The sequence below is a fragment of the Phoxinus phoxinus genome (genome assembly GCF_949152265.1).
Source record: "Phoxinus phoxinus genome assembly, chromosome: 22".
Taxonomy (NCBI): Eukaryota; Metazoa; Chordata; class Actinopteri; order Cypriniformes; family Leuciscidae; genus Phoxinus; species Phoxinus phoxinus.
This window is the reverse complement of record NC_136897.1, coordinates 24611266-24625183: the sequence shown is the minus strand read 5'-3', so window position 1 is coordinate 24625183 and position 13918 is coordinate 24611266. Positions and strand designations below refer to the sequence as shown.

At 36.2% G+C, this 13918-nt stretch overlaps 1 protein-coding gene across 3 annotated transcripts in view; it reads left to right on the top strand.

Moving 5' to 3' along the window:
- The window catches only part of cacna1da (calcium channel, voltage-dependent, L type, alpha 1D subunit, a), an 83822-nt gene that overhangs the window by 20685 nt on the left and 49219 nt on the right, over positions 1-13918 (top strand). For all 3 annotated transcript variants that reach the window (XM_079598551.1, XM_079598550.1, XM_079598549.1), the window contains exons 4-8: positions 3477-3616; positions 8119-8288; positions 10032-10184; positions 11918-12111; positions 12987-13090. In XM_079598551.1, coding sequence (XP_079454677.1) covers positions 3477-3616; positions 8119-8288; positions 10032-10184; positions 11918-12111; positions 12987-13090 — 761 coding nt within the window. The remainder of the gene's footprint in view (positions 1-3476; positions 3617-8118; positions 8289-10031; positions 10185-11917; positions 12112-12986; positions 13091-13918) is intronic.

Genomic DNA, 13918 nt, shown 5'->3' with positions numbered 1-13918 from the left:
ACACACACACACACACACACACACACACACACTGTACAGTAGGAGGTAGAGGGGGAACTCTATGATGTGATCTGCGCTCCCTCCAGCTTTCCTGGTGTACACTGACTGGAAGTGGAGGATGTAACGAGATTTCTTAACGCATTTTGCCTGTCACTCAGAAATCCCAAGCTTCAGCCATGTCACAATGCTTCTACTACCTTTTTTATACATTAAAACTCAGGCAGAAAGCCCTCATTTAGAGTGATGAATTATATTTAATACTATACATGACTTTTTTTTCATATATATTTATATATATATCTTAACATCATGGTGTTAACATATAGTTTATGCAATATTTTTTGTAAGCTGCATTAAATGTTTTTTAAATGACTGATATAAGGACAGTCGATGTATTGATGTTTTGTATAGATGGCTGTAGTTCATGTGGTGGTGTGTATGCCGTATATTCTGTTACTTTGAACAGAGGACATTGTGATGTTTCCGGGATGATAAACGACATGATGTCACACTGACTCATGTCACGCCAGCTATTCGCCACATGCACAAATGTGCCTGCTTGTGTATGTGTGTGTGTGTGTGTGTGTGTTTACATGCTTCATTTCAAATCCATGAATATGATAAATGACATGCTGCTTTTACCAATTATAGAATAAATCAAAACAATACGTTGAACCAAATCGGAATCAGATTAGCCGTTTACTCGGATCGGCATTTAGAATTTGTTCATGGCAATATTCCTCTCCTCACATTTTTCTGTGAATCAGGTTATTATTAATAATTCCATCAAGAAATTTTGGATTTGTTTGATTCATTCTGAAAGTTTACTCATACACTGAATCAGTTTTTATTTTACTGTAATATATAGAGTTGATTTGCATTATGGTTGTAGGCTGATCTCAGATTAGTCAATGTAACTCGCAGTAGCTTTGGGTTTAAAGGAATTTGTTCCCCCTAAAATGTTTAATTTATCATAAGTCATATGGAGAGCTTTTATGGTGCGTTTGTCTGTCGTGGAGCTTGACATCCCCTGGTCATCTGCTTTCATTATATGGAAAAGAGCAGCATGAACATTTTTTAAAACATCCCCTTTTGCGTTCCCCGGCTGAAAGAAACTCATGCGCGTTTGCAATGACGTGAGTGTGTTCATTCTTGTGTTAAATATTCCTTTAAGTGTGTTGGACAACATGAGTCACAAAAACACCTCAGAGTATTTACAACTCATCCTTTGAATTCATAATTACTGCATTTGATTAAAGGATTGAGCCAAATCAATGTATGGCTGAGTTGATATTTTATTTTGCTCTTATCAGATATCCAAACAAATATGTATCAACACTAACCAAAACAATTAAAACAGGCTTCATTAAAATAAAAGGGATGTTGAGCTTTTGATGTTGAAGGTGAAATTTACATGTGTGGAACAGTAGGGCATGTGTTTGTGACATGTTTTTGTTTTTGTAAACTAGCTAATGGTTTGTGTGTGTGCGTGTGTGTGAGAGAGTATGTACAGTTAGTCTTTAGAGCATAAATAAGCAGATATGAGTCAGAGATATTTATGGATTGCCCCACAGGCCTCTGTTTTCCTCTCTCTCTTTCTCTCTATTCTCATACACTCTGCTGATGGATGAATAAAAGTAGAGGGGTAATGGATTGGGAATGCTGTATTACTTTGTCCTCAACCGCATAGCGCTTAATGAAGCTCTCTAGCCCCCATTTGTTTATTTGATATGAAAATTGTGTTGTTTATTCGCATGACAAGTTAAAGGCTGCTTTGTTCGAAAAACCCATCTTTTTAAGCGGCCATATTCAAAATAAGATTTTAAAAAAGGATTTCCTCGCTCGTTCTGTGAATCTCACGAAAATATTTCCTGGCTATATTTCACCCTAGAATTGGAATTGGAATATTATGAATTTTATGAATATATTTTTTTAGTACTATATTTTTCAATGAAACACCCAAATGCATTTATCCTCATGTCTATTAGTATGATGCATTATAACTTTTTTAATACATGTTATTTAGGCAATGGTGTAGGGCTGCACGATATTGGAAAAAAACTGAAATTGCGATATTTTGTTTTTCTGTGATATGAAAACCATATGATTTGAATAGCTCTATTTGTAAAGAATTAACCATTCTAGGAGAGTGCATCTGAGAGTGCATTTATTAATTATTATTAAAATAATAAACAAATTACAAGCATAGATAAATACAACAGAACAAAGATGAAATAAGCAGTGCTTAGTTTTTCAGGTAAATCTACAATGAATAATCAAATGTAAAATAACACATCATAGTCTTCACTGTATAAATTAAATATAATGAATACAATACAATATCTTTTGTTGCAAAGTGAGATATTTCAAGGCTTTATTTGTTATAATTTTGATGATTATGGCTTGCTATGAAAACCTCAAATTCAAAATTAGAATATTGTGAAAAGGTTTTCATAGCTGTAAGCCATAATCATCAAAATTATAACAAATAAAGGCTTGAAATATCTCACTTTGCATATAATGAGTCTATATAATATATTAGTTTCACCTTTTATGTTGAATTACTGAAATAAATGAACTTTTACACGATATTCAAATTTTTCGAGTTTCACCTGTAATCATGATATTTAGAGGAATGCTCTTTTTTTTGTTAGGTGGATAAATGTGTGCTATACATATATACCGTATGTGTACCACAAAGTTAATGCATTAGATCTTTGTCAAGTGCGTTTGTTTGTTTCTTGTGTTTTTCTGTGTCATATGTTTCAGATTTTCTTAGACATCCTGTAAATATCTCATATTCAGTGCCGTGACTTCCCTCCGCTTCTGTCACTCATATCACTCTCTCCGTCTCTGTAGTGGCAGGATCAGTGAGCCCGGGCTACTCTTTTCCCGCAGTAACAAAAGCTCTTTTTCTGTTACAAAGGGCTAAGTGCTTCATTCAGTCGTCTGTAAAATGTTGGCAAAACGAGGCCCACAGCGAATAAAAGCTTCCCAAATGTCCTTACACACGCACGCACGCACAACAACTAACCTCTTTCATTGTGCAACCTTTGCACAGCTGTCACACACACATAAAGGAGAAAGCTTGAGTCTCTGTGTGTTTGTATAAAGAGATGGTATTTGACAAGTTAAATGGCTGTGTCTAACACCATCAATGCACAGAAAACAACCCACTAGCCACTGCCATGACTGAGCCGCATGCTGCAAAGCTTGAAAAACAAAAGGCAGATCGCTTCTTTTCCCGCATGACACGTATTCAAGGATCAGTTTAGATGCCATGGAGCGGTTTATGCTGGTGCAGTCTCTCCAAGACACGGACTGCATTAAAGATGTCACGAAATGCATTTTCAAATCTTTATATTATGTTTCTGGAGGTTAGCTTATGAAGTTGGCCACGATTTTTGCATTAGATATTTCAAAAAAGTTGTTTATCTTCTCAATTAATTTCTCTCTCCCTCTTTTGTCTCCCACAGGAAACAGTCGAATATGCCTTCCTTATCGTTTTCACGATCGAAACCTTCCTAAAGATCATAGCGTACGGCTTGGTGATGCATCAGAACGCGTATGTCCGAAACGGATGGAACATGCTGGATTTCGTCATTGTTGTGATAGGGTACGTTTATCTGCTTATATTACAAAAGCTTAGCTACTGTTTTAACATTTTAAAGTCATTTTTTTAATCTCATCTCTATTGCAGAAAGCACATAACACCTTTTTCTGTCCCTTTCAATTATTCTCCCCGATATTATATTGTTACATTTTGCATTTATATTTCCAAAGCATTTTCTGGTTGGTGTAAACTAATTATGTAGTCTTATTATTATTATTATTACTTTTTTTTTGTAATTATTCAGCAAGGGCTAGGGCTGTCAAAATGAACATGTTAACACATGCGATCATTTTATTTGTAGCTTTAATAAAATGAATAAAAAATATATATTGTAGGGAACACTGAAGTGTTTGATACCTTCATAACTTTATTTGTTATTACAAATTACAAATGTACAATTTCTACACATGTTCAAATAATTAAAATACTGTTTTTATGTTGTTACTACATTAATTCAGAGATTAAATGTGAAATTATTACAATTAAAAATATGTTAGGTGCAATTTTATCGTGATTAATTACAGAAATGTGCTATCAGTTAAGTTTTTTTAAATCGATTGATAGCACTAGCAAGGACACATTAAATTGATCAAAATGCCAATTGATCTTTAAATGACAATAAAGACCAAATATGCCAATGTCTTACTCATTTTCTTTCTCTTTCTGTTTTGGTCTTTCTTCCCAACATCCTCTGGAATGTCACTTTCACTCATTTTCCTCCTTTGAGGCCCTTCACCTTCTCCTCAACTCCCAAAACACACACACACACACACACACACACCTACGCACACTCCTCATGCAGTATAAATGACCCAGAAAAGACCTGTAAAATAAACCGTCGTGAGCTGCTGTCTCTCTCTATGCATTATACTCATTGTACCAGCCTCTTTGGAGCATTTCTTGATTCTAGATTCAGCGTGGACTGTATTACTCGCTCTTTATTTTCAGATGATATATATATATATATATATATATATATATATATATATATATATATATATATATATATATATATATAAAAAAAACATGTTTGCTGGAGATCATCACTTCCTGTGCCAGTCTGTTTTTTGAAGATGTAGATGAGGAAGAATCCTTGAGTCCACCTCTTCCGGCTGGTTTTTATTGAAATGTTTTAATTGAATAAAACTACACTTTCTACTGTACAGTATCAGGCGCAGAAGCCTAAAGATAAGCTGAGGAGAAACGCCTCTCCTCGTGTGTCCGTGCCGCAGGCCTGTTTCAGACCGCATTCATGAGCAGTGTAAGCAGAAGCAGCGTAACTGCACCATCAGGCTCACGTTGTGCTTTCACACACACACAACTGCCTCTCCATACAGAACAGAAAGTGTTTCTGGGTTACTACAGCCAGCATTCGCGTTAATAATGTCTATTATATTATACAATGGTTATCGTGAGTTCCATTTGAGAATTATTACAAACTTGATATTCATGAAATGTAATTGGCATGAAGAGTGAGATCACATCTACTGTACATCCAAATGATAATTAACGGAATATTCCGAGTTCATTATAAGTTACACGCTTGATCGGTGGCATCTAGTTTAACGTTGATTACTACAAAAAGATCATCTTCTAGACTCATCCTTCATTTTGTAAAAAAAAAAGAAGCTAAAATCAAGGAGGATTTAAAAAAAAGAAGAAATGTGAAGTTTGATTGTATATGAAAAAACTGTAAATTAGTTGTTCTGTTAAAACTCACTTATTATTTGAGCTAAATATCTCGTTTTAGAGACATGGTTTTAGTCATGGTAACACAGTTGTAAGATTGGATCTAACTTTACACAGTGTTTTTAACACTAAAGTCATGTTCACAAGCAAATCATTTGTGTCTTGTGGCTATACTTTTAAAATTACGTATTGCCCCCATTCACTTCCATGTGTCTCACTTTAGTTATTTTTGTTGTTGTTTTTAACTTTTAATCAGCAAAGATGCATTCAGTTTATCAAAATTTATCAAAAGAGTTCCTACACCGTTTGGAAAAGTATGGAATTTGATTTGAGTAATTTCCAGGTCTGGATAAGTATGGAAAAATATGTGTTTCTAGATTATTGAGTTAATTTTCAAAAAATATAAAACTAAGAATTTCAACAAAAAAAAAGAAAAAAAGTATAATACATGTAGAGTGTTTTCGTGGCAAAAGTTTAGTGATCCGTTAGTGATGTATATCATATATATTACTGTATGAACCGTTTATTTTAAACATGGTCTGAAAAATCTACTGAGTCAGAGGTTTGGAAATTTGAAAAACTATGTAGTTTTTAAATGGAAAATGTGGAACCCTGCTAGACATGAATAACCCATCAAAGAATCCTGACAAAACTGTTTTTAACATAGATGATAATAATAAATGTTTTTGAGCAGCAAATCAGCAAGTTACAATGATTTCTGAAGGATCATGTGACACTGAAGACTGGAGTAATGGGGGGGGATAAATTAATTTTTTTAATGTATTAAAATACTGTTTTAAAATTATAATAATATTTCACAATATTACTGCTTTAAATATATATATATATATATATATATATATATATATATATATATATATATATATGACTTTGATCAAATAAGTTTAGTCTTGGTGAGCAGAAGAGACTTCTTTCAAAATTCAAAAACATTGAAAAAACATAGGCTACTGACCCCGAACTTTCTTGTAGTGTACATCCTAACTCTTATTGAACCCAGAATTTCCCTTTAAATTTAAACCAGACTATACATTGTAGCTAAACTGCTCAAATCATCCGGATTCAGTGTTTGTGTGTCTGTAAATAAAAAAAGTAAAAGCACACGGCTTACGTGTGCGATATGAAACCGCTTTAACGGTTCTGTCCACTTGTGTTGTCGTTCTATGTCTGTATCTCTCACCGCTGATGTCTTGTTCGCTTCTCTGTAGATCATCTCAAACTGTGTACACTCTCCTCTTCTTCCTCATCAGCATCTCTATCACACACACACACACACACACACACACACACACACACACACACACACACACACACACACACACACACACACACACACACACACACACACACAGTCCACTGGGCAGCTAGGTCACATTTCGATCAGTTCGCCTCATGCAGAAAGAGCTGTCTCCCTCTCTCTCTTCACCTACCCGTCTCTCTGTCGCTCTTCATCTTTAGCTACCGAGCAGCAGCCGCAAATTAGCCACCAATACTTACATTTTTTATGGAATATTGCAGTATTTATTATAAATGATATATCCGTGCTCATTGTTATTTTTTTTATATGCGCCCTTGTAAACTTGAATCAAAATAACTTCCCCTCCCTCTCATAGCAACATCTCTTTTCTTCTCTGATGACGTGTTTACTGGCGCGAGGGCGGGGCGACCTGTCACTCACATGAGATCCACCAATAGCAAACCACAACCATCCAATCAATTCCCCTGACAAAATCAAGTCACGCACCAATTTTGTCTTGCTTCACTCGAGTATATGTCACAATAGGGAAGAAAACACTATCGCAACTTCTGTTTCATGCTGACTTTAAAAGATGAATCACTGGCATTAATAAGGCTTTATGATTATGGTAATGGAAGCAGATGCATTCGAAATCAGCTTATTTTATACTTTGAATAGTTATTTTATCCGCTGTTGTTGAGATCCTGTCATACATCACTACTCAGATGTGCACTATGGTCACTTCAGGTCATCACATGCTGCTTTTTCCTTGTGTACAGCGGATGATGCTGTCTGATGTTGTTCAGATTGAATGTCTTGCTGTTTATGTTTTGGCACATTCATGAAAGGTCATGCTGTCATGTGATGCCGAAAGTGTTTTTTCTATTTTATAATCCAAATATGTTTTGATATTTCAGCTATTATCTTGCATCTTTAGATCAATAAATAAAGCAAACATGTTATTATTTTCAAAGAATGTAATTTTTTATATATATATATATAAATTTATTATAACTAAATATTTGTATAGGAATTTCTTATATTTTAATAGAGCACATAGAATTGTCTAGAGTTCTAAGTTGAATGTTGTAAAATAAAAAGATGATACATCTAAAAATAATGGCAAATTTTTTGTTGTTGTTTGCTAACTTAAATAAAATAGATTGATCCTGCAATGAAATATTTAAAAACACCAAAAGATATTTAAAAATTGCTGAAACTTAAAATGAAAACTGAAAATATGAAAAATAAAGCTAATTCAAAATATGAATAAATACTATAATAGTATATAAATAGTAAAGTAACCATGGTGCGCTCCACTGGTGCGTTCACATGACTCTTGAACAGGATCTTCTAAACCTTTAAACGAATCAGTTCTTGCTTTGAATCTAAATCCATAATTTAATGAAACTTTAATAGTTGTTCATATGACATGGTGTAGGTAAAGTTTTTTTTTTAATAAATGATTTTGAGACATTGAGTGATTTTTCAGAATGATCGCTGACCATCATTGTTCTTCAGAGTGTTAATCATTTTTTTGCCATTCATTTTCTTTGTGTAGATTGTTTAGTGTTGTCTTGGAACTTTTGACCAAAGACGGGGAGAAGGAGAAGGATGTTGGAACCCACCCGCCCGTGCACGGCCACGGAGGAAAACCAGGAGGTTTCGACGTCAAAGCCCTCAGAGCCTTCCGAGTGCTGCGACCGCTTCGCCTGGTGTCAGGAGTGCCCAGTGAGTGAACACAACATCACTAATAGTCAAAATAATATTATAATATAGTGAGTATACAATATAAATCACTAATGTTGAGATATCAGTGTTGTTTTTGTATCATTGATATACTATTATAGTTTGTTAATATTTGAATTAGATTTAAGTTCTATATTTTATGTTTTCACATTTAAAGGTTTAGTAATTTTTTAAAAAACATTTTTAGTGCCTATATAGTTGTATTTATTACTTTTAGTTATTTTAGTGTCTCAAGTTAAACTTAAGGTGTTTTCACACTTGTACTTCGGTTCACTTGTTTCTTTTGGTCCGGATAAAAAAAAAAAAACCTTTAGTCCTGTCCCGCTTAGCGTTCACAGTGGCATTTTAACACCAAACCTACAGATACCGAACCTAAAGGCATAGGGATATGGTCACAACCTGATTGGTCAGCTTTTATTATGTTTACATTTATGCATTTGGCAGACACTTTTATCCAAAGTGACTTGCATTGCAATTTAAGGTATACATTTTACATTCTTATCAGTTCTCAATTTTTGCTTTTCCCTGGGAATCGAACCCATTAGCTTGGCGTTGCAAGCGCCGACGCTCTACTGTTTGAGATACAGGAAAGCATATTACGTATATTTTGCGACGGAACTGACAGAACATCCACAACGATGCTGTGTGTTGGGATAAATGCGGTTATTGTATGTGTGTAGCCTACATATGATGGTGTTTTGACCAGCTGAGAGCTCGTGAAGAGCTTATAAAATATGTAAAGTCAAAACAGTGACAGAAATCCCTCCGTCTCACACACACACAAATGAAGATCTGCTGCGAGGTGGTTCAGATATATGTACCGAACTGTAATGGGACGAGAAAAAACACGTATGCTTGAGCGGTCTGTCCTTTTTTATGGTCACATCTTGCGACATCACGTCCCGTTTTTGGTTCGTTTACATGTCTTTGGTCCGTATTGAGTTCATATTTCATTAGAACCGCACCAGAGTTCGCTTGGAAGCGGACAGATCCATCTTTTCAGCGTCCCAGTCAGCTTGTTTGGTGGCACCTGGGTTCGGATGGTAGCGTTCACACTTATTCAAATGAACCACATTAACAGAGCAATCTCACAGGGTTCGTTTTAATCAAACCAAACATGCAAAAGTGTGAACACACCCTAAAAGAAAATGAGAAATATTGCCTTGGCAACTTGAAGAAATAAAATTATTTCATTTTCATTTTATTTCATTCAATGTTTATGTTTAAGTAATTCTTTTTTTTAAATGGTTTTAGCTTTAGATAATGATAATAACCCAAAGTGATCTTTAATTAGTGTGCTGACAACATGTTCCTCAACATGAGGATTTTTTTTTAAACGGCCCCTTATAAATCTGATCAAGCGGATTATTACATATTCAAGGGTTAAGACATTCAGTTTGGAAAAGATGTCGTTTTGCACCACACTAATCATGAGGCAGTTTGACAGCTTCCCCTTCTGAGCGCCCGGAGCTCCAGACCCCCGCAGAGGGGTGGATGTTGGGTGAGAGATGGCGCATGATGTGGCCATATGGCGGGAAAAGCGCAGCATTCCTTGCTGCATCCCCTCAGGATCGTTCTCTGAGAACAAGCTGTCAAACTCAATGCCCTAAAGACACTAGTGTGTGTGTCTGTGTGTATGCAATAGGAACTAGATGTGAAAGTTTGGACTTAAACGCAACCAAATGCTGCGGATCTGCATTTTTACGTGCGTTTGCATATCCTCAGGTTTACAGGTGGTGCTGAACTCCATCATTAAAGCCATGGTTCCTCTCCTCCACATCGCCCTGCTGGTTTTGTTCGTCATCATCATCTACGCCATCATCGGTTTGGAGCTTTTCATTGGGAAAATGCACGCTACCTGTTATTATTCAGGAACAGGTTTGTTAAACCTCTGTGCCTTACATGAATGTTGAAACACTAGCGTTCAAAAGTTTGGGGTCGGTAAGATTCGTCTCTTCTGCTCACCTAGACTTCTTAAAGGGATAGTTCACCCAAAAATGTAAATTAGCCCATGATTTACTCACCTTCAAGTCATCCGAAGTGTATATTACGTTCTTCTTTCAGACGAATAAAATCTGAGTTATATTAAAAAATATCCTGGCTCTTCCAAGTTTTATAATTGCAGCGAATGGCCGTTTCGGTTTTGAAGTTAATAATAGTGCATCTATCCATCATAAACGTGCATCTATCCATCATAAACGTGCATCTATCCATCATAAACGTGCATCTATCCATCATAATAGTGCATCTATTCATCATAAAAGTGCATCTATCCAGCATAAAAGTGCATCTATCCATCATAAAAGTGCATCTATCCATCATAAAAGTGCATTTATCCATCATAAAAGTGCATCTATCCATCATAAAAGTGCATTTATCCATCATAAAAGTGCATCTGTCTATCATAAAAGTGCATCTATCCATCATAAAAGTGCATCTATCCATCATAAAAGTGCATTTATCCATCATAAAAGTGCATCTGTCTATCATAAAAGTGCATCTATCCATCATAAAAGTGCATCTATCCATCATAAAAGTGCATCTGTCTATCATAAAAGTGCATCTGTCTATCATAAAAGTGCATCTATCCATCATAAAAGTGCATCTATCCATCATAAAAGTGCATCTATCCATCATAAAAGTGCATCTATCCATCATAAAAGTGCATCTATCCATCATAAAAGTGCATCTGTCTATCATAAAAGTGCATCTGTCTATCATAAAAGTGCATCTGTCTATCATAAAAGTGCATCTATCCATCATAAAAGTGCATCTATCCATCATAAAAGTGCATCTATCCATCATAAAAGTGCATCTATCCATCATAAAAGTGCATCTGTCTATCATAAAAGTGCATCTGTCTATCATAAAAGTGCATCTATCCATCATAAAAGTGCATCTATCTATCATAAAAGTGCATCTATCCATCATAAAAGTGCATCTGTCTATCATAAAAGTGCATCTGTCTATCATAAAAGTGCATCTATCCATCATAAAAGTGCATCTATCCATCATAAAAGTGCATCTGTCTATCATAAAAGTGCATCTGTCTATCATAAAAGTGCATCTATCCATCATAAAAGTGCATCTATCCATCATAAAAGTGCATCTATCCATCATAAAAGTGCTTCACACGGCTCCGGGGTTAATAAAGGCCATCTGAAGTGAAGCGATGAGTTTGTGTAAGAAAAATATCCATATTTAAAACTTTAAACTATAAAAAGTAAAATAACTAGCTTAAGATAGATGCACTTTTTTGGACTTTCACTGCCATTATAAAGCTTGGAAGAGACCAGGATATTTTTTAATATATCTCCGATTATATTCGTCTGAAAGAAGAATGTCATATACACCTAGGATGACTTGAGGGTGAGTAAATCATGAGCTAATTTTCATTTTTGGGTAAACTATCCCTATAATGTGTCTATCCCTTTAACTATTTAACTATAGTTTTCCGATTTAATTCCAGTAATGTAGGATTGTTACATAGATTCTATAAAACGATTATATAGGTTAATATTTTCAACAAATTGAGATTGATAGGAATTGTTTCTTGCAAGGGTTTATAGCTATTATGCCTGTTAATATCCGAACTTCTCCTCTCTGTGCAGAGATGATAGAGGACGAGCCTGCACCGTGTGCTATTAACCGTCACGGCCGCACATGTGACATTAATGGCACCTTGTGTAAGGAGGGCTGGCACGGCCCCAACGGAGGCATCACAAACTTCGACAACTTCATGTTTGCCATGCTCACTGTGTTCCAGTGCATCACCATGGAGGGCTGGACGGATGTACTCTACTGGGTTAGTATTAGCATGAGACTTCACGCGCGTCCTAGCTAGCACGTCGCCTTGTCGGCGTGTAATGAACGTTAGTCAGTAATTATATTTGTGTAGAGAGGATGAAGTGCTCATACAGTCATTACTGTTTTGAGGAGAGTGTGAGATGCTCAAACTAGCAGCCCACACACTGAAGGAGGAACTCAAGAGTCTGTGACTGACCAGTGTGCTCTGATGAGATCCACCCACCTTTCACATCATCCTCTGGAACACGTTTCCTCCGTTTCATCACAGCACATGGTTCATTTACAGATGCAGAAACTCCAGATAGTTCCAGCCTAGATTCCCTGTGATTTTGTACAGCATTTTATCCAGACTAGAATAGATCCATCCATCCATCCATCCATCCATCCATCCATCCATCCATCCATCCATCCATCCATCCATCCATCCATCCATCCATCCATCCATCCATCCATCCATCCATCCATCCATCCATCCATCCATCCATCCATCCATCCATCCATCCATCCATCCATCCATCCATCCATCCATCCATCCATCCATCCATCCATCCGTGTTAATTAATTTATTCAGACTAGGCTAGAGGGGGAAAAAAGTATTTATTTATTATAATATAAGTATTTACAAGTATTTATTGGGACTTTATAAACAGTGTGTGGGATTCTCCTTTATCTTTCCTTTATATTGACTTCATCCTACACTCAAATTTCTTATTAGAAGTGAAAGTCTTCTGGTATTTCTTCAAAACATCTAAACTAGATTGATTTTGAGCAGAACTGCCTGTTTTTAACCTTCCTCTCACAGTTTCTGTTTCACACTTTCATTTTCTCACCTCTTTTCCTCTTCTTCCTGCTTCTCTTCCTCTCTTCTCTCAGATGAATGATGCTATGGGGTTGGAGCTGCCCTGGGTGTACTTTGTGAGCTTGGTCATCTTCGGCTCTTTCTTCGTCTTGAACCTGGTTCTGGGTGTGTTGAGCGGGTGAGCAGCTCCTCTTTTCTCTTCACTACGTCCCCTGATATCCATTTCTTTCTTCTTTTCTCTGTCTCTCTCCCAAGACTAAACTCCCATCTATGGAGTTTCTCTCAGCTAGATGCTCTCTCTCTCTCTCTCTCTCTCTCTCTCTCTCTCTCTCTCTCTCTCTCTCTCTCTCTCTCTCTCTCTCTCTCTCTCTCTCTCTCTCTCTCTCTCTCTCTCTCTCTCTCTCTCTCTCTCTCTCTCTCTCTCTCTCTCTCTCTCTCTCTCTCTCTCTCTCTCTCTCTCTCTCTCTCTCTCTCTCTCTCTCTCTCTCGTTAACCGTCCTGTTTGGGCCCTTGTAGGTGAATGACGCCATTGGCTGGGAGACGCCGTGGATCTACTTTGTTAGTCTGATCATTCTGGGCTCGTTTTTTGTGTTGAATCTTGTGCTGGGTGTTCTCAGTGGGTAAGAGAATGCGAATCGCTGTGTGCTGTGGAGACTGCTGTGAACTTCTTATATCTGCCAGAGTTTTTCTTGCATGGGGTTCAGTCATGGACAAAAATCGAATCACAAATCAAAACTAATCTGGTTATTTTTCATAAAACTAGGATGGATTCAGTAATAATACAACTAATAATACAACTCGGAATAATACATTCGTCATTAAGTAGTATGTTTATTTATTTATTAACCAATTATGCATGTTTTAATATGAAAAACATAATACAAATACATATATATATGTGATATATCTGCTTGGGGTGTCTGCAATGCTTTTTCCATGACTGCATAGTCCTAGAGTTTTCTTTTTTTACATTTTGTACGGGTTTCAGGTGTTTTCTGAAGTGTTG